This window comes from Plodia interpunctella, chromosome 4 (assembly GCF_027563975.2).
Source record: "Plodia interpunctella isolate USDA-ARS_2022_Savannah chromosome 4, ilPloInte3.2, whole genome shotgun sequence".
In the NCBI taxonomy this organism is placed as follows: Eukaryota; Metazoa; Arthropoda; class Insecta; order Lepidoptera; family Pyralidae; genus Plodia; species Plodia interpunctella.
In genome coordinates, this window is record NC_071297.1 from 5,113,421 (window position 1) to 5,138,478 (window position 25,058).

Below are 25,058 nucleotides of genomic sequence, written 5' to 3' on the forward strand. Positions count from 1 at the left end.
TTATTCTAATCTCATGCGGCTACGGGCTACGCTTACCATTCAGTATCATACTACCACAGATATAAGTTTACAAATGTTCTTATATTCTGTGCTTACTACCTTACCTACTATACCTATAATCTAATTCTATGTTACAAGTGGAGTTGCTGTACTGAATAGAGCGCCTGCAACCGCGCTTGCAATAAATAGCAGCGTCAGATTCCAAGCCATATTGCAAAATAATAATAATAGCAAGGAAGAAAAGAAATGTGACAAAAGCTTTTAAAAAGGAAGTCTAGAAGTTTGCTATGGCAACCCTACGTCAATGTCAAAATACGGTCATCGGGTCAATGTGGCCGCCACGCCAAGCAAGCTACAATATAAAAACAAACCATTTCCTTGCAATTTTTAAAAATGTTTGATCATTAGGAACCCATTATCTACTTTTTTAGTTAGTTGTAGACATTCGGACTAGTCCAATAAGACCCAACATTTAATTAATTTGCAACATAGTATCTACAGTAAGCTAAAAGAAATCTATTAATATACTAATCCCTTGCATGTGGATCACAGAGTTTGCCAAGAAAACACTGCGATTTTACTACAGTTCAAATAATTACGTCGTCCGTCGCCTGCATTCAAAAATGTCTCTAGAACAAGCGAAACAAGTAGCGGCATATAGGGCTGTGGATACCTATGTAACAGAGGATTGCATTTTCGGTGTAGGAAGTGGATCAACGGTGGTGTATGCAGTGCAGCGTTTAGCCGAACGTGTTGAGACTGAAAATTTGAAGGTGACATGTGTACCGACATCGTTTCAAGCTAAGCAACTAATCTTAAAACATTACCTCACTTTGGGTGAGCTGGATACAAATCCAGTAATTGATGTTACTATTGATGGTGCAGATGAAGTAGACTCTAATATGATATTGATAAAGGGTGGAGGTGGATGTTTATTGCAAGAAAAAATTGTTGCATCATGTTCTAAAAAACTCATAGTGATAGCAGACTACACTAAGGATTCTGTAAAGCTGGGAGACAGATACAAAAAGGGTATTCCGATAGAAGTAATTCCCATGGCTTATGTGCCTATTAGAGAAAAGATTGTGGCAATGTTTGGTGGAGAAGCTAAATTGAGAAGTGCAGTTGCAAAGGCAGGTCCAGTTGTTACTGATAATGGAAACTTTATTTTGGACTGGTTGTTCACAAATCAAGACCTGGATTGGAAGAAAGTAAATTCTGCTATCAAAATGATTCCAGGTGTGGTTGAAATTGGGCTGTTTGTAGACATGTGTGAGAAAGCGTACTTTGGACAGCCTGAAGGAAATGTGATTGAAAGATCTGCATAAAGCTATATAGGTACAGGGAATCTTATATGTATTAGTTTTAAGTGTTACTTCCTTTTTATACAATTTTTCTATTAAACATTATCTAAACTTGCTTCTTTCAGTTATTTTATTTCAAAAGAATCATTTGCATGCATCCATTTGAATACCCACACCACACACTAGCACCACCATCACATTTATATCATGTTTTATCAGCAAAAACTAAAAATCTTTACAATTATGTTAGATGTTTTTCATTTACTAAACAGGACACAGAGGCCATCAAAATCCATGTAGTAAATTGTGACTACACTCTCTAAAATTTTGAAGATTTGGTTTTGATTTTACAATGGGCTGTCTGTGTTTGTGACTACACTGTATAATCATAATAGAATACTTTCTAAAAGTTTCCTGTCAAAACATTTATGGCTTAGCATCATCTCTTAATGCAATCCAGTTCAGGACCTAAACAGATCTGCATAGCAAATTCTTACCATCAAGTTGATTTTTAAAACTAATGCAATTGATTTCAGGTTCCTAATTTGAAATGTGCTGCATTTGAATTGTTCCGTAAAAGTTGCTAGTAGGCCTGCTGGGGTCCACTGGCACTTTTTAATGTTATATTTTAAATTATATAGTATTTATTAAAGCTGCAAACTACTATCATTTTAAGGACCACCACTAAGAAGAAATTCCAAAGAAAAACACATACTGTGTTGGTCTTCATTTAGGGTAGGATTATTTGGAAACATTAATAGTTTTTGTTAATAAATAAATGAATTAATAAAAATGTGACAATGGCACTAGTGTCTAGAATTATAGTGTTCATATTAATGTATATTCAGTAAAAGTATAGACACTAGTGCCATAAATTTTATTATAGGTATGCTTTACAATTAGGTATTTTGAATTATTCAAAAATGTGAAAAGATCTCATTTAAATTTATAGATACTAGTTATGTGATCAATATGTTACAGATGGTAATAATCAAATGTGTATTTTGAAAGCCTACTTTGAGACAAATTTTATGTGCCACATAAATTACCTTTTGTCTACATTTACACAATTCAGTTGGAAAACCAAATTATAATACTTTAATGTCTTTGATTCAAAAGTGCCCCTAGTTCTTAAAACTCTTTAGCAACTTTTCATTTATGGAACATTCCATAAATACAACATTTTTTGAGTCTACATGTACATAAACATGTTTTTTTTCTAATTTGTATGTTATTCATGCTGTGCATATGATTATGATAATTTAAGTAATAAATATTGGCAATCATGAACAAGAAATCTTTTAATAATTTATATTGGCAGAATTTTAGGCATATGGACCTGGAGTGTATATCTTTGGCTAGCTTTTATTAAATTACTTTTCACAAATACTAGAAACTATGGGTACAGAACATTTAATATAAATAACACAGTCAAAACTACCTAACATCTACAATCATGACATTTCAATAGGTGGGAGAAAACTTAACAAATATAATATTTTGGTTTTGTGCTGAACTTACTTAAATACTATAAATTTGCAACTAACAAACACACAATCAAATAAATAATAAGAATGTATTACACAGTTTTCCTATAATTAGTAAAAAAAAATTATGATCAATCTTTATATTTTTCAAGTATAATTAAATACACCTAAACTTAAATTCTTTATTTACTATTTCGTTGATACTTTGGAAAATAAGCCGTTCAACATTTTTGTCATAACTTAGCATAAAATATTGAAATCAAAAAACTAAACACTCATGACATATTTTATGTGTATTGTATTATATGTATAATGCATTTTACTGTGATTCCTAAATTTTAATAGAGACTTGTTTTTTTCATTATACGTAAGAATTCTTCTTGATTTATTTCTCCATCGCCATCTCTGTCAGCTTCATCAATCATTTCATGGAGTTCTTCATCTGTTAAATTTTCACCAAGTTCTTTAGCTACTCGTTTCAGATTTTTAAATGAAATTTTCCCTGTGAATAAAACATAGACAACTAATATATATTTCATGAGTAACTAGGAATACTTCTTTGTAATATGATAATTACAAGAGATGAGTGACTAGTTCACGGTGTTAAAACTTACCAGTTTCGTCATCATCAAAGAGTTTAAATGCCTTCATAATTTCTTCCTTAGTATCTTTTTCAGCCATTTTCACAGTCATTAATTCAAGGAAATCTTGGAATGATACTTTTCCATCACCCTTGTCTATTTCAGCAATCATTTTTTTGATTTCTTCTTTTTTAGGTTCAAAACCAAGGGCTCTAATAGCCACCTTAAGCTCCTTAGTATCGATTTTACCAGTATTTTCAGTGTCGAACAAATCAAACGCCTCTTTTATATCTCTTCTTTGTTCCTCAGACAATTCGAACTTAGGGCCCGATTTTTTTCGGACACCGCCCGTTGGTGCATTATTGGAACTTACAGTTTTCTTTTGTGCAGCAACAGTAGTGGCCTTAAAATTAATTAGATAAATACATATCAGAATGGATTCTAGAATACAGTTATTTGGGAACGAAAATATGAACCCCTTACCATGACTTGTGTAGCTAAATTACTAGGTATCTCTAAAAACAGAATGAAAGATGCGGATTTAATAATGACTGATAAACGAATATAATAACTTTTACCAACGAGGTCGAAGTAGACGATCAATATGTTTTTAATTGGGTTTGTATATTATGCTTTGTTTACAAAAATCGATCGATCAAACAAAAGAACAACAACAAACAATCAGACCATGTGGCTGCTATCACTGTCAACGTCAAATACTATTTGTGACATTTGATTTCACATCTTTGCATTTCGCGGAAGAAAAGAAAGGTACCATAGAGACGGATTTTAAGTTTTGTAAGCTCTGTGCCGAAAGCCAAGAAAAACACGACGTACGAGCAAGATCCACAAACTTCCGACCAACCCAATCCGGCTAATCTCATACGAAGTGTCCGATTACGCCGGGCACATGATGAGAGATAAACTTAAAAGATGTCATGTCTAATAGGTACGCATTTTCTTGTAATAGCAGAATGGAAGATATGGTGTATAGTTTTCTCTATTTACATCCGGTTCGCATTTCGGTTATTTTAGGGTTATGTGGATATGTGACTTAAAATAATAAACTTTACCATCGCTACATAGTATAAAAACAAAGTCTTCTATCTGTGCAAAAGAAGATAAGTTTCTTCTTTTAAAACACGCAACGGATTTTGATGCAGTTTTTCCTATTATTTAGACAATTTATTCCCGAAGGTTTACAAAAACATGACCCCGTCGAAGACGGGAAGAAAGTCGAAGACGTCGAAGAAAGAAATTATAAAACTGCCACTAAATGACTAATATGTAGAAAAAAGAAAATATCATTTTGTATTAACAAATAAACATTTTATTTGCATATATCTTACAACTAATTTCTCAAAGCTAATTCTTAATTTATAATTAAGAAACAGTAACACTATATGAAATGAAACATCAGAGCAAAATATACTGCTTTATAACTTAATTCAACTATAGTAAACCTCTTAAAAATAATTTATTCTTAATTACTAATCCATACTTACATAAATTAATATTACATTTATTCTCGAATAATTACACTTAAAACTTAACAAAAGATGTCACATACAAGAACACTGAAATGGATGACGGTAGCTACGGAAATGAAACTTTATAAATATGTCCTGACAAAATTATATCACACTAAAAATTACTGCTTTGCCCGTGGTAATCAATTTTATATTAATATAAAACTACACTATAATAAAACCTAATTAAACTGAGAGCAAAAAAATAATTTTCAATAATATTTCAATTAGAAGCAAACAAACCAACGTTGTGATCTTTCAAATCAATGTACGTAGAATAATAAAGTATTAAGTTATCAAAATATTGATTGCGGCCAAAAACATATTTGTGTTAGAAATCTTCGCTTTCTATTATTACTATTAAAAAACATTGGCAACAGAGCCAAAACCAAACAAAGACGTAACGCCTGTGTTGTTTTAAATTTTGTATTAGATATTTGTTCGAGGTCATCCGACGCACACTTACACAGGAGAAGTTTTAATATTTTCTTAAGATCGTAAATTTTGGAAATCTGTAAAAATTCTCAAGGGAAAAAAATCTCACAATAGAGAATTCTCAGCGGCACATCGCAAATTATTAGCAAATACACCCGGGAGATAGCCAAAGTACTTCATGAGATGGTAACTGTGTTGACATTCTCATTTAATATAACAAAATACACTTTTTTTCTCTCCAGTTCCATCACATGGAACTAAAAACATTGATGTATACCGAAGCGTTGTTTTGGTAATCGAGTCGAAGGACTTCATGAGATAATAACAATGTTGAAATTCTGATTTAATGTAACCACAGATACTTTTTAAGAGAAGTTTTCTGTGACTTTGTAGTTCGTTATTTCGCAGTCTTATCTATTTACAATACCTAAGGCGCGGCGGGGAGCGAGCCGAACGACTTCATGAGATGGTAGCAGTGCGGCAGTCGGCTGCGGTGGCCGATGCGCTGCAGCGTGGCGGCCGCCTGCGCCAGCATGCCGGCGCGCTCGCCCGGCGCGGCCAGCACGCGGCGCGGCAGGTGCTTGCACGCCATGTACAGCGCCGTCGCGCGCTCGCCCTCCCCACCCCCGCCCTCCACCACGCGCTCTGCGTTATGAAAGTTATAAACGACGTAAGTTATAAAACATAGAACATTTATACTTGTAGATGCGTCGGTCAAGGAAGTGAAGATGTTTGAAGAACTAATTTTTTTTGCCGTTGCAACACCAAATAGAATGGTCAAGATCGGTTGACAAACACCCAGTGTAGCCAGCATACAGGAGGCAAAAGTGGTGATGGTATAAAGTAATTTTCACACACAAATTACCTACTTCGAGCCATTCGAATTACAACTGCAAGAACAAAGTATATAGGTCGTGTTTGCTTTATTTCTATGATGACGATGAATACAACATTACCTTTCCCACAGATGATAGAAGAGCGATTGAGGCGCGGCCGCAGACTGCCGTCGAGCAGCAGCTGCGTGCGGCGCGGCGCTGCGCCCGCCATCATGCGGCACACCGCCGAGTGCAGGAACACACGGGACGTCACCCACTGACACACAAATACACATAATTAATTTATTATCTCGTTGATGGTTTTTCAAAACATGCGGCCCGTCCCGATTTTTCTGGGGTAAAAACATAGTAAATTATACACCTTAACCTTCCTCAGGAATCACAATATCTATTGGTGAAAACCGCAGGAAAAACCCGAGTTTATCGCGAACAGTCAGACGCGGCAGAGGACTTTGTTTTGTAATATGTAAGAATAAGGCTATAATGTTACTAGTTTTGCTCGTCGTCGCCGCCCTACAACAAGACCACTATATCTTCCCGTATACATATTTTTTATAACCTTTATGGCCTAATGGTCGACATGCTAGACTGCTACACAGGACCGGATTGGATTCGAACCTATCCCAGGTTCGAACCCCAATTCGGTCAAGATAAAAAAAAATATTTTTTTTTTCAGATTGGTTTTGGATGTTTATCCATATATATTGTGGAATAAAATATTCAATCATGGGATTGGATACTATATTCCATTCTCATAATACAAGCCTCGAAGTTACTTTGGGGCTAATTAAATCTGTGCGATTTTTTTTTATTACCACGCCTGACCTCGATCATTTCTAAAGCTAATATATTAAAATGTGCAGAGGTACCGGCAAATTCTGCGAGAGCCTCCTCAACGAATGCAAGTCGGTCTGGAAGGCCCGCAGCTGCTCCGGCGGCGCGGGCCCGCTGTCCGCCGCCTCCCACACGCCCGCCCGCACCTCGAGCACCCAGTCGCAGCACAACACCTGCATTAGCTGCACCACACACATTCTATTAATCTACTATTCAATAGAGTACATATTATCTTCCGAAGATGACATTAAAATCACAGCAGGGTGGGTCACTATGGTTATGTAATCTGTGCTATGGAGAAGAAAGGCAAAGGACAGACTCCAATGGAAGATTCTGGAAGAGGCCTATGTGTCCCATGACACGCTGGGGGATTAACTCCATCAACATAACTTAATGATAATAAAAAATAGAGTAAATGAGGCTGCAATCGAAATATCAACTGTAAAATAAAATTTAATAAGATAGAAGTACATAGTAAGGCTCTATAACTAGGTTCTATATGGATCTATTTAAACCACCTCCAACAAGTCCGCCCTTACTTCCAGCACCCAGTCGCAACACAACACTTGCATTAGCTGCACCAAACACATTGAGCTGTCAATTAGTGTACATTTATAGAGTAATCAACTGTAAATCAAAAATAGGTACATAATAAGTCAAAGACATTATTTAAAACCGCCTTCCCCACGCCCGCCCGTAATTCCAGAACCCAGTCGCTGCATAACATCCGCATCAGCTAAACCACACACATTCTATTATTTAGGGTACATGAGGCTACGATGGAGTAATCAAGGTTAATACGTCTAAGAGCATAGTAAGATATAAAAAGTATGTAAAACGAACATGTCGAATAAATAAAGGCTGAAATGTCCATACAATAAGTTACATAACATTACAATAAGTACCAGGTTCAGTTTGAAATGTTTGTGAAAATAATATCAGGGCCCCCATATCTCTGAGTGTTGGTGATGATTGCTTCTCAAAAATATTCCTGCTATAATTTTATGCTGTTTTTTTAAAAAGTCCAGACCAACTGGATAAGTAATATAAAAGTTGATGCACAATTATCATCAGTGATTGAGCTTGGAGCTTAGAACGATAATTTCAGTAAATACTTCAAATCAAGTAATATATAAAATGAAATACTAAATAAAAGCTTTCTATAGTTTTTACCATGCATGCAAAATCATTCTGAAGAGATATTTTTCAAAACAATTTTTTGTCAAAACGTAGTTCATGAAAATTTATCAATAGGTGGCGTTATGTCTGCAGCGAAAAACCGTTACCTACTAGATACGTTAATTTTTCAATGACTAAGAGATCGAATTCACCTATTTTGCTACAATCAATTCAATAAATCGTTGATAAATTGTAATATGTCAAATTAAAGGCAAAAAAAAAACAAAATTTTTAATTTAGACAAGAAAATCCTGAATCGCGCAATCGAAGTTTTTTGGATGGCGAGCTATATAAGCAAGCTATTCAACCCTCACCTAGGGAGTCCGTTCCTGTGCAGTAAAGCGGTGTCCGGGCTGAGCCGTTCTAATTCTGCCGGACTGTATTTCGTCAAAGTTGGTAATCCACTATTGTGCGAGCAGTTAATTTGAGCGGTTTGCTCTTAGCAGATCGAGCTGTCGGATTTGAAGGAGTAAAGGAATTAAAAGTCCATCATACTGCACGGTTAATTTGACTCTCTTTTTAGCGTAATATTATATATTTGTCTATTTATAATAAAAGATAAACCCTTGTTGGTTTGATTACACGCTACGCCATATAATTTATTCTTTATATTTTATCCAAAATACAACATCACAATAAACAGCAAAGCATAAAATAAAAAATCTTCTATGCGACGACAGTTACTAAAGCGAGATTTGCTTTGTAGTGATATTGCACGAACTATGGAAACAGGTGCAATGCAACTACAATGCACTCACGCAGTAGTCAAGTCTTCATGCTTCTTCAATGCAACCAAACACATGCTGAATAAAAAAATGTCATAAACCTTTGCTAAAAACGCTTTACGTGGCCGTTGTGACCATTATTACATTCAGACTTGGAAAGCACATTGTTAACATTTAACTTGCAAAATAAAGTATTTCATGCATGCAAATACATACCTATACAAAAGAAAAAGCGCCTACACATCTTGTTAGATATAGGTCGTTCAAAGATGAAATCTAAATTAAAAATATATAATAATTATAATAAAACATAAAATAATAGTACTAAAATGCTTACCATCATTAACTGGGTTGGTTTCCGACAGCAATAATACGCCAGCGAGTCCGCTAGTCTGGTTCCAGCGATATCGCACACCTGGGCACAACGTTATTTATATTATAGTAATGGACAACAGATGCATATCTAGACAATACAGAAATTGTTAGTCACATAAATATGGTCGTCGTTGATATTTATAAACAAGATTGATTATACTATTTATTAACAACCTAATTGGGCAAAATGGTCACATTTATATTATATAAATCTGATTTATGGTCCCTGGAACTTTGAAATCGCCTTATTGGTTATGTCTAAAAACAATTCTAAACACAAAAGATTGTGTGGATTTTGTACAAAAAAAGTGAAATTTGAATTATGAAGTTGCAAGAAATGGCAAGAGAAAACGATGGACAGGAATACGTTGGGGATAGCTTTTGTCCAGTAGTGGGACTTATAGCTAGAAAAAAAATAATGTTATTCAATAATAGAAAATAATGTTACCTTAAACAAAACCTACTAAGTTTTGAGATTAAATACTCTCAGTTTTCGACATCACTTAAATCAAATCATTTTTATTTGCTTAAATAGGGTAGGTAATACAATATCCACACAATGGTTTAGAACAAGCCTACTTAGCCGTTGTCAACAGCATGCAAATGTTAATAATGGCATATTAAGAAAACTATAAAATGACATCAGATTAAATTAAGATAAAATGTCACTTACAATCTACATGTATGTTAATTAATGTCATTGCAATCCAAAAAATCTTTGATTGTGTAAAAACATTTATCAAGAAGCCATTTATTTGTCTTTTAAAATGATTTAATGGCAATTCGCGTATGAATTTTGGAATCTTGTTGAATATTTTTATAACCATAACATAACAATTTTTTTTAATATAATGTTGAATGGGTAATTGGATAATACAGTTTAGTTGGATCTCTAGATAAATACCTTCTGTACTCATATGTGAAGTAACAGACTGTAAGAAACTTATTAAACTTATTATTAGTATGATGCCTATTAAAACATCCCACGACTAGGACATTCTAATCGCATTTTCTGTAAAAAGTTTGGAAACTTTATGAATATCGACTAAAGCTAAAATGATTCAATAATAATAAATAAGAAATAAATACCTTGAGTATGGTAGCAGACGTCCGCTCGACAGCCTTGTCATCTCTGCAGTGTGCGAGGCTCAGCAAGCCGCGTCTGCTTTTGTATGCCATGTGTAGAGCCCTACAATAATGGCACAATAGCTATATTTTCAACACCACATGTTTATATCGCACAGACAATAGTTATTAATATGATAACTATAAACTTATACGCTCGTGTTTATTAAACATTGCGCGACTAGCATTTCTAACAGCTGTGTGAGAACGCCGAGATGTATAGACTAATATTTGATTAGTCTTGTTTTGGATCGAAATTAAGTCAGTAGTGAGCGGCTTAAGGTTTACAAGATATGTTTTACGAGCTATTATGGTATGGGAATAAGATTTATATGAAATTCTAATTGGTGTTTCACTAGTTCTATTAAGAACATATTTATCGTCTTACCAGAATCTGGTAAGACGCTTATGCTAAATTAACCATTTAACAAAAGTGTCAATAAAAAAATAATCACAAAGTATTTAAATTTGACTTGTGTAGCAATCATTAAACGACCGCGAACATTTTATTTTTAACTGGTGGCCGTTTTAAAGCTTCTCCGTTTAAAAGTTTTTCTCTAAAAAATCCTACTGTACATGTAGACACAAGTGCAGTAGGATTTTTTTTCGAGAAGATGCAGTTTTATATCTTTCGATATCGAAATATTAAAAAGTGATATGCATAAAACATTTTTTATCAAATATAAGCTGATAAGCCGATTATTAGAGATTAATCTCACCGCCTGAAAAGTTTAATTGTTATCTCTTTTAAATAGTGTGATACCTACCTCTTTTAAATAGTGAGGTAGGTGTATAATTTATTATGGTTTTACGCGAGCGAAGCTGTGTCAGGCCTTTAGTGTGCAATAAAAGATTCAGTGTTGTATGATGTCCAGGAAAGGATCAAGATGGTTTACCCTGGAAGTGGATCTTCGCTATTAGCCAAAGCCTCGGGCAGCATGTCGAGTCTATTCCCGATTTCCGCCGCCATGTTGGTGTCAGCCAACAGCCAGGTGGCGGCCACACCCACGATGTTAGCCCACCACTCCATCACCGGGTCCCAACAACCTGAAACATTGGATAAAACACGTTTAAAATATTCTACTCCATAAACAGGTAAATTATTTGATAGCAAAGTGTTTTTCACCCCTCATGCTCGTAAAGGTTGTCATAGTTGTAACCAGCTTTAAATTAGATTTTAAGCTCATATAGTATTCAGTATTAAATAACTTTATTATTTGCATAATAACATAAAATAAAATCTCATACCAGAGTAAAATGCTTTAGAACAAAAAAGTAAAATCTTCATCTAATCATCTTTTAAATGACCAGTAACTTAAAAACAAACATATGCTTACATCCACGTATATAAAAATGATTTCAATATTATTGTCAATTTCGAAATCGACGTGAAAAATATAGTATACTAGCTGCGCCCCGGGGTATCGCTTCCGTGGAAATTTCGGGATAAAAGTATCCTATGTGTTATTCCAGGTAATATTCTACTAGGTAACTCTGGTACACAAGGTATATGAGATACCGACCAGTGTGTTGTGGCGCGTCGGTGGACACGTCGGCGGTGATCATCTTGACGAGGTCCAGCACGTCGCGCGTGTTGCTGCGCGCGTCCGCGCACAGCAGCATCTGCAGGCTCTGCTGCAGCAGCTCCAGGTGGTAGGTCTGGAAGACGATCATAATAGTCACTTTACATTTTTTTTATTAGCTTATGGTGTCCCGTTCTACATAGTCGACTGGGTATAAAATAAAAATTAAATAACCAAATACAATAATGAAATTAAAAATACAATAATTTCATTATTAGTTTTATGAAATACGAGATTTACTATTTTTTCGGTCTCATTAAAGTATATTAAAATGTTTTTTGACTCGACAATCCGTGGCGTCACATTCCACTACTGTCATAATATAAGCTCATATAACATTTTATTTTTGACATTAGAAAAAAGTATCTGATTTGACTAGTTTGAAAGTAGTAATTTTTTTATTATTTCTTTAGCAGAGTCTATTGCTAGACATAGGTCAGCAATAACACTAATAATGCACCAGATAGGTGCGACAAAACTACATATCATGTTTCGACTCACCAAGAAGAATAAACAAATACTAAATGTATATATGCCATTCGGAATAGACAAGAAAAATAAACAAATACCCTCATAGCATAAAGCAGCGGGTCCTTCGGGTCGGGCAGCCGGCTGAAGAGCGCGGCGGCGGGCGGCGCGCGCTCGTAGCTCCAGCGCCGGCGCCGCAGGAAGCCGGCGCCGCGCGCGCTGCACGCCCAGCGCAGCCGCGCGCCCGGCTGCTGCCACCACGCCGTGCACGATACGCGGCAGCGATGTAAGTAGTACCTGAATCAGTTTTATTTCATTAAAATTATACACCTAAACTTTTCTCATTAATTATTTATACAGATGCGACACTTTACAATATGACTTTTATAATATGTAACGAGGTACAGTCACAGAATACAATTGCAACAATTCGCTTATGGTCTGGATGGGTTATTCAGTAGCAATGTTAGCAGCATGGTCTCAAAAACAACATAATGTGTGTTACACTTATTTTTTCACGTATTTTTGAGATGTTTGCGATTCACATATTGTTTAACGTTTTTGCAATCATTTACGACCAACCTGTCTGACGGATCCAAGGACGGTTTCTTGGGAATACTATTGTTGTCTACCGATCATGGATTAAAAAAGGGCAAGGCATAATATACTGACCCGCAAAGCCAATTGCCAATCTTTGAAATGTAATCCTTGAAAACCAGTGCGGCCGTGACGTAAGTGTCAGCCAGAAGCTGCCTGTTTCCCGCCACTTCCGCCAAGTTGACAGCTTGCAACGCCAGAACGATGCGTTCGCTGCAACCCCGGTCCGAGGACAAAATGGCCAGTTGTGCGAGGCGGTGAGACACTCCCGCCACTTCTGCTGCCCAGTGCTGAGTTGCTCTTCTTGCGGGACTGAAAATGTTTGATTTAATATGAATTTCCGGCACCACCTGCACACTGAAGGACTTGTATGACGCCACAGATTTAGCCAAGTCGACGCTAAGAAGAAGCTATTTACATTTATTTTATTTATTTAATTTCCATGGAATATCATCAAGCTGCTCTTGATCCAAATTAATTTACTTTTTTTCCATAAATCAGTAGTTTTATTCTACTTGTTTGTATAGGTATCGAATTGTGTATGTACAGAAATCTAAGGGTAATTTGGCCACATGACATCAAAGAGGTTGCAAGCTGATCAGCAGCCTATGGCCTTTCGCAACTCGTCGCGATTGCCGAAACCAATAAATATATACCGAAGCTAATTTTTCTTGTTATAGTCTTTATTAGCATTTAAAAAAACCTTAAATCATCCAAAAAATGTCTCAAATACCTTCTCAATATAAAATATTCTTTGAAAAATTATATACCTGTCGCTCCACAAATCACCAGCTTTTCGGGCAAGGAAGCCTCCCAAAGGCAACCGCTGCAGTATTTGCCTGAGGATGGCAGCTATCAGCGCAGAATACTTTGCATGGCCTTGGCTGCCGGCTTGTACGCTTTTACCACACACTGCCAGCGCTCTATGGAGCTCCAACTGAGCATTGGTGATGTCATCCTAGATATTTACATAGAAAAATGTACATTTTAATCTGATGCATGATTTGATGATAGTTAAAACAAAAATGTACACAAAGCTAAATCAAATATAAAACAGACAAAAATAGGGTGGTGTCATATAGAATCTAGATTCCGTAGGTGCAAGTAGGTACCTTTTTAAGAAAATTTTCAGCTTGTTGTTTGTGTTTGTAAAATAATCCAGCCTCTTTGGATTGTGATTTAGGCACAGAGTCTCCATAAACCAGCAACTTTACAAGACATCCTCCAAGGATAATAAAGTTCACCAGGTAAATAAAGAAAGTGTTGAAAAACCATGTTGCTAAAGATCCAGTACTATCTATCCAACCTAAAATAAAACATTCATTGAACTTTGAAATACTTAAACATAAAAATAAAATTTAAGTTTACATGCTAAATAATTACATAAGTGATAAAAAAAACATTAAAACTAGTTTACCATTGTTTTTATCAGCCAAAATTCGTCTGTTTTCAACCCGTGCAGAAAAATCGCCAGATGTGGGCTCTGACAAGAAACTTCCAAAGAATGTGCTGAATGGGTTGAATGCTATGAGGCCCACCATAAACGCACATAACGCCAAGCGTGAATGGTCTCCCATACCCATAACAACTTTAGAATACTTCTCTTCCACCTAGAAAATAAAACACATAAAACTTGCCATCAAAATAATGTTTCTAAAATAAATATTGAAATATGAACAAGCACATAATAATATCCATCAAAAGTGAACTAGAAAGATTTAGTACCTTAAATTCTGGAGAGGATGGTGAATCACTGTCCAAACCATGTGGTGAGGGATACGGAGAGGAAATGTCGCTGTGTGGAGGTGTATACCCTCCCTCAAATATTGGTTCCTTCACTCCAGACTTCTGGCATGTCAACTTGAGAGCCATGTTCTCCTGTTTTAGCCTAGCATTCTGATTCTGTAGATACTTAATGTAATCAATTGTTTTTCGCAATATTGCCGATTTGTTTAACTGAAAATTTGACAACAACATTTTAGGTATTGTTTAATATAGAGAAAAAAACAATGTCATTTTTTTGTTTAAAAACTGAATTTATGAAAAAGGAAAAAGTAACATCATACAAAAATACATAAAATCTATAACAATCTATTATGGATTCAAATTCCCAATAAACATAAAAATATAACTTTGCACCTTTTAGGTATAAGAGAAAATATTTCTTATGCAACTTTTCCAAACTCTTTCATAATGTAACCATATGAATTGGAGCATGCATAAACTAGGATAATATGCTAAATTACCTTAGCATCTTCACCAACTAGCATATTCTTAAGCTCTACAATCCTGTCGTTTATACTTGTCCTATATCTTCTTTCAATCGCATTGTGGGCACTTCTCTTAACCTCTTTGACCTTAGGAGGCCCGCTATTGGGAGCTTGACTGAGAGCTATCTTGTCTCCTTCAAGCACCACTGGTATACTTGTGGCCAGTAGGGCTGGTCCGCTATTACTGGTGAAGAATGTATGAATAGGTCTGCTTTCCGACTTTGCATTAGATATTATGTTTTGAGCTGAAATAAAAATAAAGGAATTAATAGAACATTATAAAATAGACAGTAATATTTATAATCAAAATAATGACTATAATAAGAAGGTATGTTCCTATTTTATTTTCTAATAAGAATCATGTCGGTTTACCTTGGACTGGAGCATTAGTATACATCAAAGTTTGTGTCTCAGAGTTAATTATATTTGACTGCAATATCACTGGAGAAAAGTTTGAATCACTTTTTAGAAGCAAAGGAGTGACTCCTTTGGCATTGCTTTGAATGAGTAGAGGTTGGTTGGGCTGTTGATTTTTGTTAGTTTGTTTTACTTGTTGAACTCCATCTAACTGAACAAGGGAGCCTCTTCCATCCGCAAGTTGGTGAATGCTACCAGGGGCTAAATTTACATATAGAGGACTTTGTACAACTTGTTGTACAATCATGGGAGTCTGTGTAGGCAATTTCCGTCCATGTTTATTTACATCTGGTGCTGACGTATTTTCTGTTTTGGGACGCAACGTGTATCCCTCCTCACGAGCATACACTCCCTGAACAGGACTTGATTTCGCACTGGGCGAACTTTGTGGAGACTTCTTCACAGTATGTGAGAACTGAGAAAATAGAGGATTTCCAGGATTGCTAGAATATGGAGACGATTGAGGTTGAGACGTGCTTTCGGACTTAATTGAGGTGTCTACGCTGAGTAATCCAGAATCACTGTCAACTGAGGTTAATTCTTCTTCAAGTTTTCTCATAAAATCTCCATCACAATTATTTAGAAAGTCTGTAAAGAAAATTTTGCGTAAGTAACATACAGGCAACTACTAATGATGAAATAATTGCGCAGAAGAAATTTTACCTTCAATTTCAGCAATATCTCGAATGTTAAATCCATCTGAATTCGAAAACAATTCGTCTTGCTCCATTATTGAATATAAACATTGAAAAAAATAAAATTACAAATTGAAACCCCGTCTTCTTGTTTACGTTTTTCTGACAGTTCAGTTCAGATACTTTGACAATTGACATTTATCTGCTGATGTTTTCCTCCAATCGCAAGGCTGGGAAATGTGGTGTGATATTACGTCATATTGCGATGCGTTCAATCATGAAAAAAATATTGTAGCGAAAGGTAATCCGCCGCCGCCGCGCGCCGTCTGCACAGACATTTAATTTATCAGGCCGGCTGGCAAACTGTCCGACGACAGTGAAGCCGGCATAAGACAATAATAAATATGTATAGTTTGAAATTGAATACTCTATAAGCTACATGCTTAAATAATAAATCAATTATCGTCATCTCTTTGGCTATCATAAAACAGATACGATACGACATCTATTTTTGAAAGGAAGTAACTTAATAATTGGCGCGACACCTATTGTGGGAAAGAAGTAACTTTTAGTACAATAAATCTATAATAGAGGTCGTAGTAAGATTTGAATGCCGGGTCCACGTTATCGGCAAACATTTCACCAGATTTTGCTATTTCGTGCATTCGCATCTGGCTGGTTTCGGCGATAGGGTTAGCTGGTGCTTATACATTATCGCAAAATTTTGGAGAATTCGGCATACATTGTTGGTATTTCATTGCAGTAAATAAAAGCTCTCAAACAAGCTGCGCAATGTTCTTGCATTCACGTCGGCATTTGTGCGAATTCGGCGATAGTAGGCTATTTTTTAGTTTGTAGTCGTCACTGAACACAGAAAAAAGTGTTCCGTGGCATAGGTGCTATAGTCACAATATTCGCAACGCTCTGGCCGATAATTGAAAGGGTGACCAAAAGCTCCTCGTGCTATCTATTATTATGAGTATATGGTGGACAGCGCTTGGTCCCGGATGTATTTGCAGTCGTCTCACCGATCTGCGTATGGCCCTTGTGGTTTGTGTTAGCATAATAGCGATGGAGTTTCTTTAGCATTGGGATATATAATTTCTTTGTATTTTATAATTTCTTTGTATTGATGTTAAGCATAACTGATGCATCCCGTGGTGGTAGACAAATAACGTAGAATTATTTAGTTTGGAAAATGAAGTGTGAAACCTAATTTTTTGATAAGAAATTGGGGCCTTCAAGAAATGGTTTACTTATCGCTTCTTAAAAAGTCGACAACTCATCAGTAATTATTATCGGGTTCCAGTTGTCCATGGACGGTTGTGCACCCTTATCCTCGATTAAGTAGTTGATATTCTAATATTCTGGATTGCATTTTAGGTACATATGCATAACATATTTTGGCCTCTTGGATTTTTTCCTATAACAACAATATGATTCCATATTGTTACTCTGAAAAATCTGTTTCATTTTATACTTTTCATTTTGTACTACTTACATTAAAATCTAACATACATACTTAAATCTTTAACAATTGAATAAAATCAAGTTGCCAATAAGTAAAATCAGCTATAGGTATTTTTTTATTATTTGTAATTATTTCTTGTCCTGGTTTCTTCGTATTCATTATGTGGAATGTAACACACAACGTACCTATTCCTGGCTAAAGGTATAGGTACGTTTATTATCTAGAAGTTTACATATTAACAACAATAGATCATAGATTATTGATGGGTATCATAAATCGCTATACTACTTTTACAAAACAGCGGCAAATATAAATTTGCTTTCATTCAACAGTGCATCAACTTTATTCTTAATCCATTGCAAAAATTCTTCCTGTCGCATAATTCCCATCCACCTAGGCACGGGTCGCTGTTGACTGTAGGGCTTTGATAGTATTGTGGTTGCAAGAATGAATAGAAAATTAATAGATATTAAACGTTTAATTTATATTTGTAACATTATATTATCTGTAAATATAGAGTTCTTATTATAATATGTAGGTACGAGATAAACATACTCGATCTAATATAACTTAGTCGTGTCGATACATTAGCCAACTACATAAAGTACAAAACGATTTTGCATTTACAACTGAAAAATCAAGACTTGTACGTAACATCATACTTAATAATATATCTATAGGCACAAAAGTGGGACATATATAATTACATAACATCTGGTTTAACAAAACTGTGAGGTACAAAGACTAAACATGGCAGGCACTACAATGATATGTTATCATATCCGAAACTTTACCTAATTCTTAAATCATGCCTTAGCCATAAACACTAGCACGGGAGTGCTACTACTGGAATGTCCTAAAATTACATCTTGAAGAAAACGAAGGCACAACACAGTGAGACCTCAAGTGTAGCTTCTACACACCCCATTATGTGATTCAACTTAATTAATTTTACATATGCATACCTACTAAATTAGATAGTGTATCTATGGCATTTTCCAACTAGACTAAAGTAACAAATCAGTCTTCCAAGCAATTAAAATTAATAAGTGGTATAATATTAACTTAAACAGATTTATAAAAATAACAGTTATATTTTTTAGAAGTTAACGAAAGTAGATACCAAAAAGCTAGAGGAAAACAATAGCTAACAATGTCATTGTGAAGGATATTGCAGATTGCAGTGATTTTCTTTGACCACACTCTACAACGAAGACTCTGTGCTACTTTGTATCCTATATCATATGTATGCAGTTCTATACATTAAAATACATAGGTAGTGTAAAATATACAACAAAAATATTATGATGTATCTTATTAGAAAGACGTGTAAAATTATTACATTCGCACTAATATATACTAACTTATTATAATAACATTTAGCTCCATTGATTTAGTTACGTATAACAGCGAATCGCGACAAAAGTTCTGTTCATTAAAATTTAAGTCCTACTTACAAAAAGACATTGAGCATTTTACTAAGTGTTATAGACGAAATCTCCTTAATCTAATAAGAACGACCGTGCTTGTGCAAATAAATTATGAAGGTTATGACGTAGTGAGCACTACTAAGTTATAATGTAACGATAAACATACTCATTATGGCAATCATTATAGTAACCCGTAATATTCGAACACAATGTAATTTAAATGGTATCTAGATAAGTCGCTATTCGCGGTGACATGAGCGTCACGCGTCGCACTGTCCTGTTGGACAGTCTATGGACGACCGACCTACTGTTGATGCTGTCCCTACAGACTGTCCGGGTCAGCACGACGCGGAGGACTAGAGATGAGCTGTAGTAGCGAGCGTGAGGTAGTAGCGGCGTTTCAGTCTATAAACATCACAGTCGCGGACAACAAATTGCACAATAACTTCTAGGCGGACCAGCACGAGGAGCGGTGGCGTGGCCGGCGCTGCCTTACTGTCTCCAGATCCTGTTCAGTTACCGCTCCAAGACATTACATCTAATTAAAGCTAACCTACATCGCTATTCCATTAACAGACACGTAAATGTTATAAAACAAAAAAAAAAGAAGAAAGAAAACAAAAATCACATAGGGCACCAACTACCATCGAACGGAAATTTTATTTCGTACTCAGGTCTGTTGGCGCAAGAAAATAAATAGAGAAAGAGGTAGAATAAGAGTGGCCGCGGGGCCCATTGCAATCGCCCGGCCGAACCGCCAGGTTAGCGTGGCGTGCGCGCGCGGCGCTTCCTACCAGTACTTACTTCTAACTTTGTACGCCTAAGTCAGTCTTTTTGAATGTTCTTTTCCAATGACAGAGGATCGTTCAATCTCTTTCGCTACTACAATCTAACGCAAAGTTCCGGGGGGGCACAATCACACCTGAAGGGGGCTCTATGTCCCGGCGACGCGAAACAGATAGGTCTTCGACGTGATCGTCGTCTGGCGGGGGCGTCCGCGGGGACTCTGATGATGATCGAGGTGGGGACCGGGGGGTGAGAGCCGCATGTGCGGCCGCTGCTAAGGCCATGGCGTGTAGTGCTTCTCGTCCACCGTCTCTAGTAGCTCCCTCTAGAGCTTGTTGCAAAAATGACGGATCAATCAGCGGTGTTGCTGGTGATCCATCTTCACCTCCTGTTCCACTCAATCCATAAGGAAATGCTGCGCCATTGGTTTCTCTTTTCACTCCACGGCTCATTGGTCGACTGGTAGTAATGCCTAGTTTCTTTACTTTATCATACAATGTACGTGAAGGTACACCATATTTTCTCGAAGCCTGTAGAGCGCTCATTCCATTTCTTACACATTCAATAGCGGACATGATATCTGACCTAGTGTATTGTTTGTATCTTTTCCATTCTGGTTTTTGTTGTGGCGGAACATAAGGTGCCAATCCAGTTCGAACGTCTTGTTGGAAATTAGTAGGAGGCGAAGAGGGATGGAAACTGCGATTACTGTCATCTTCGAAAGAGCGCTCTGTGTACGGGGAATGTGCATCTTCTGATCGATCTGACCTGTTGTAGTGAGGAGAGGACGCCCGCGAGGATAGTCTGCGGGGGCGGTAGTCGAACGGGCGTTGGGGACTCGGGGCTCTGTCTGACTCATGTGCAGATCCATTTGAATGCAAACGAGGAGGAACTTGCTGATTGACCGGGTGACAAACTAGAGACATCGGTTGTGAAGAATCTATGGAAGTGTGTTGAGCTAATACATTTCTCAAGATGGGGGTGTCCCGGGTGGCGAGCATGCTCGAAAGTTTCTTTCGCTTTAAAGGATTCATATCGACAGATTCATAAGCTGATGAGAGAACTGGTGCGGCGGGTGGAGGAGGCCAGCGCGAGGGCGGCGCGGGGGCGGGCGGGGACACGCTGGAGGGCGCCGCGGGCACGACGCGCGGCGGAGACGTCGCCGAGTTGCGGTCGTTGGAGCCAGGGCGCCGGCGCAGCTCTGTCATGTCGAACAACCCCTTCACTTCCAGTTGTTCAGCGACCTTCATGATGCGCGGGATCTGAGCCTGCGTCACGTTCACCTCCCCTGTATACATGTATTCCAGAAGAGCGCGCATTTCGAAATCTTTGACGCCAGGGAAAAGTATGCTACAGTGGTCCATTGGTACATCGGCCAATATAGATTGGAAATATGGCGAGTTGGCGGCCAGCACCACTCGGTGAGCCTTGAAGGTGACCTGGTCGTCGACCACCAAGGTGCAGTCCACATATGTCTCGACCTTGATCAGCGCCTCCAGGATTTCCACCAAGTTGGTTTTATGGTGGTTCCATTTCAGGCAAAACGTTTGTTGGCCTTCGCTGCTCCCCATTTTTCGAAGTTGTGATTCTGTGGAAGAAATTAGCAACATTAGCAATATTTATTTAATACTTTTACTATATAACTATATTATATGTGTTACAAACTATATTGTAACTAGTTTATATTTTAGGAATAAAATAATACCATAATTGATTTCTCAAGTGCAAGCTACATTAAATGCTTCGCATAAGGTAAAATCGATACTAGTCACTGATTAAAAATGCATAAAGCGTTACATGATGCGAATTAAGTCAACGTAATGAATGGTTTATTTTAAGATACCTAGCATTGATTTTTTTATTCATTGAGTTTAATGAAAATGACAAAACTTGTGATACATACATAGTATACAGTTTTTAAATTTCCCCGAAATGTTTAACCTGATCATTTACCTAGATTTTGCAAAATTTTATTGAAACTGTTAAAATTAGAAATAATTTATTTACTTAATTTCATATGAATTAAAAATTAACACATGACAACTGATTTATGAAATGAATATAATATTGCAAGTCTTTTAAAAAATAATATCTAAAATTAAAAATTATTTACATAAATCAGAGACCATCAAACTTAAATCTAAGAACAGAACGCAGTCACTCACATAGCAAACAGATCAAAGTAAACAACACTAGATACATACCGGGCAGAATATCAAAACATGTAGACGCGGGATACATCTCGGCGCATCACAGACTCCACGTATCAAGTGATAACTGATTCCGCACGGATTCCGTACAGTGTGAGGAGCACTCGGCGCGCGCTCTCGCTACACTGTGCACGGACGTTGTCGCTCGCCACTACTGCTCGACTGAATGCAATGCACCGCCCTTCCCCATTTACATTTCACGCTCCAAAGCCCTTCCTCACTGCCAAATTGACTTTTTACCTTTTATTCGGCAGGTATCGAACTTAGGGGACCGATGAAAGCGAATACACCGGTGACCCTCCTTTCCTGTTGCCCATAAATTCAAAACATTGCATATTTTAGCCCTTATATTCCACACACCAAAGATTAAATTCATCCAAATCTGATCAATATAAAATTTTCACTGAAGCTACGAATACTCACTTGTTTTGTTAGATCTTAAAACTTCGCCGCTGTCTACGAGCGCTACGAAAATCGTAGCGCGGCTACGAGACCTTAAATAAATAATGTGAAATTTCGTGAAACTCACCCTTATTATTTAGAAATTTCCAAAATTTGCACGTGAGTAAGTTGGAAGAAAAATGTCCTTAAAACTCATTAGAAACAATAGCACTGGCACAGTAAAAGTTCGTAGCACGTCGGGGGTTGATTTGCGCGGTCGGGCTACGAGTTGCCCTGGGTGGGGGCGGCGTGCTCTTACGAGCGTCAGGCGATGACTGTCGGGTTGTTGGTTGCAGCCGCGACCGCGGACTCCGCCGCCGCCGCCCCGCACCTCCTGCGTGCGCTTTTTACGCACGCAGCGTGCCGGAGTGCAGTGCAATTGCTTGCGGGCGAGAGGGCGCGGGACGCACACCGCCGACGAATTGCAGCGCCGAGGAGGGCGACCGCCTCTGTGTGCGTGAGTGCCTGTGCGCATCATATGTGGAACACGCATGTGTTGCCACGACCGCGCCGCTGCGTCGCACAGAGACGATATAATAAAGCCGATTTCGGTTTATAAAAAATGTTGCCTCGCCTTGCACTGGGCCCTTTGTATGCTAACGTTGAACTTCGCGTCGTGCTATCGAAATCAACAATTCTTTTGGTTCGCTCGTTAATTATCATAAAAATCGAATTAATATGCTTAGTTGCATTTACATTATATAAATTTACGTGGAAATAAATAAAGCTACGTACAAGTTAATTTTATACGATTAGGTAAAGTTAACCTTTCAAGGTTCTTATGATACTTAAACTTATAAAGTTATAAATACTACTCTTGGTCCTCTCGTTACTAGTACGAGTAAGTAATACGTAACCTAGTTAGTTTATGTATTTTAAAGTACTTTGATCTTCCAACTGAACGTAAAACTAAACTATCGAAACGCAATATGTCAAACTAATTATTGTACTAAGTATATAATTTTCACTAGGACATGAATAAACTATTTCCTAACATAAAGATGGTGTAAATTAGGAAAATTATTTGGACGATTACACTCGTTAATTACATTATACATTACATTATACCTATATTACATTATACTCATTCAAAATTGTAAATTTTTACTCTAAAAAAAATAAAAAATACTCTAAAAATCATAAGTGTAACAATAGGCTTCAGTAATAGCGGTACAACCGTAACTGAAAGTTATAGGACACTCCTCAAAATAACTAGCACATTGCCTGCAAACGAATCGCCCCGAAAATTCCCAAAAGTGCGTGAACAACGCAGCCAAACGGGGTCATTGACACATCGGTGTGTAGGGAACGCCAAAATAGCGCAAAATGCACTCAAAAATAGACCAAGCTGTGTGCAATATTTTTTGTTAGGCCTCTGTTTCCGTCAAATATGGGGAATGTGTCTTTTGTAGCAACGAGGGTAAATTCAAAACAGACAAACTTATTTGAAAATACTGTGACTGTGAGCCGAGACAAAAAACTGTGGTGGAATAATGGATGCTTTATATATGCGGAATCAATAAAGCAAAATAATAACAAAATAATAACTTTATAAATAAAAACTATGAAGTGAACTCTAATTTATTGTTAGGTAAAACAAATAGCTATGTAAGAGCGGAGCCTGCTGGCACAAGCTTTTTTTTTTTGCTGAAAATGAGGTTCCAACACCTGTATTGTTAAAATTTAAGTTACCTAAAAACATTATTTTACTGGTAAGTACCTAGAATTTCGCTTCAATGTGTTGACGAGATTTTTACGAACTGCAAGTTTAAAATGGAAAACTGTGACTCACTTAATGATTCATCTGCACCGACTAACTACTGTGTACGAAGGTAATAGGTTTTCTATGATGTAGAATAAGAGGGCATTCAAGAATAGATTTGAGTATAAAAATAAGAAAGTACTGAAGCTCTTTCCTTCTCAAGAGCTACCGAAGTTATACATAACTTTCAAGTTATATTCTATACGTAACCAAATCTCTAATGGAAATCTATCTATTACAACTTGTGTGGACGAGTAACTAAGATCACATTATAATACCCGTTACTAACTTTCGCACTAATGTCATTAGTGAGAATAACACAATTTTTCCCTAGTTTGTTGCGGGCTATCATTAATAGATTACCATGGTAGGGCGTCAATCTTCATGATCTATCGAACAGTTATTATTATACGGGACACGCGGTTGTCATCGATGGGAATTAAAGGGTAAACAGTGAATCAATCGACGACCATTATCGATAAATGTGCTCCCAAACTCTCCCAATATTTTCAACATAGACAAGTTTTTTTAACTACAATTTTTGAATTGAATAAATGAATTTCTTGGTACTGAATACT

General features: G+C 36.9%; 4 protein-coding genes and 1 long non-coding RNA gene across 6 annotated transcripts; 2 read left to right on the forward strand and 3 right to left on the reverse strand.

The window, feature by feature from the left end:
- The first annotated feature begins 346 nt into the window (after positions 1-346).
- On the forward strand, positions 347-1,423 carry Rpi (Ribose-5-phosphate isomerase). Its single transcript, XM_053743780.2, has one exon. It carries the CDS (start codon positions 540-542, stop codon positions 1,326-1,328), a length of 789 nt encoding a protein of 262 aa, XP_053599755.1. The 5' UTR covers positions 347-539; the 3' UTR covers positions 1,329-1,423.
- Positions 1,424-2,166: 743 nt separating this feature from the next.
- Positions 2,167-4,051, reverse strand: LOC128669183 (uncharacterized). The gene is made up of 3 exons (XM_053743781.2): positions 3,856-4,051; positions 3,406-3,775; positions 2,167-3,293 (listed from the first exon to the last, which is right to left on the reverse strand). The coding sequence occupies exons 1-3, from the start codon at positions 3,856-3,858 to the stop codon at positions 3,130-3,132; spliced, it is 537 nt and encodes a 178-aa protein (XP_053599756.1). The 5' UTR covers positions 3,859-4,051; the 3' UTR covers positions 2,167-3,129.
- A 628-nt stretch (positions 4,052-4,679) lies between these two features.
- On the reverse strand, positions 4,680-16,567 carry SREBP (Sterol regulatory element binding protein). The gene is made up of 16 exons (XM_053743782.1): positions 16,409-16,567; positions 15,701-16,333; positions 15,305-15,573; positions 14,784-15,014; positions 14,476-14,668; positions 14,171-14,364; positions 13,829-14,016; positions 13,134-13,370; positions 12,563-12,758; positions 11,934-12,069; positions 11,307-11,457; positions 10,375-10,474; positions 9,248-9,325; positions 7,042-7,188; positions 6,293-6,428; positions 4,680-5,981 (listed from the first exon to the last, which is right to left on the reverse strand). Exons 1-16 carry the CDS (start codon positions 16,473-16,475, stop codon positions 5,764-5,766), a joined length of 3,174 nt encoding a protein of 1,057 aa, XP_053599757.1. The 5' UTR covers positions 16,476-16,567; the 3' UTR covers positions 4,680-5,763.
- Positions 10,594-12,011, forward strand: LOC128669185 (uncharacterized). Its single transcript, XR_008404616.1, has 3 exons — positions 10,594-10,723; positions 11,286-11,505; positions 11,884-12,011. It is a non-coding gene; the product is annotated as an uncharacterized LOC128669185 (long non-coding RNA).
- A 1,747-nt stretch (positions 16,568-18,314) lies between the features above and the next one.
- Positions 18,315-23,031, reverse strand: rib (ribbon). Of its 2 annotated transcripts, none has more exons than XM_053744468.1 (2): positions 22,807-23,031; positions 18,315-21,655 (listed from the first exon to the last, which is right to left on the reverse strand). In XM_053744468.1, exon 2 carries the CDS (start codon positions 21,636-21,638, stop codon positions 20,148-20,150), a length of 1,491 nt encoding a protein of 496 aa, XP_053600443.1. In that variant the 5' UTR covers positions 21,639-21,655; positions 22,807-23,031; the 3' UTR covers positions 18,315-20,147. The 2 variants fall into 2 exon arrangements, with proteins under 2 accessions (XP_053600443.1, XP_053600442.1); XM_053744467.1 differs by lacking the exon at positions 22,807-23,031 and adding an exon at positions 22,272-22,786.
- Between the last annotated feature and the right edge of the window lie 2,027 nt (positions 23,032-25,058).

Coding starts and splice junctions, on each gene's coding strand:
- LOC128669183 (XM_053743781.2), bottom strand. Junction 3,294..3,405: donor CTTTGATGATGACGAAACTG/GTAAGTTTTAAC, acceptor TTTTATTCACAG/GGAAAATTTCATTTAAAAAT.
- SREBP (XM_053743782.1), bottom strand. CDS start 16,475: ATGGAGCAAGACGAATTGTTTTCGAATTCAGATGGATTTAACATTCGA. Junction 13,371..13,828: donor GGTGATTTGTGGAGCGACAG/GTATATAATTTT, acceptor AAACATTTTCAG/TCCCGCAAGAAGAGCAACTC. Junction 10,475..11,306: donor AGCGAAGATCCACTTCCAGG/GTAAACCATCTT, acceptor CCATTATTGTAG/GGCTCTACACATGGCATACA.
- rib (XM_053744467.1), bottom strand. CDS start 22,308: ATGTATCCCGCGTCTACATGTTTTGATATTCTGCCCG. Junction 21,656..22,271: donor ATGTTTTGATATTCTGCCCG/GTATGTATCTAG, acceptor TTTCTTCCACAG/AATCACAACTTCGAAAAATG.
- Rpi (XM_053743780.2), top strand. CDS start 540: ATGTGGATCACAGAGTTTGCCAAGAAAACACTGCGATTTTACTACAGT.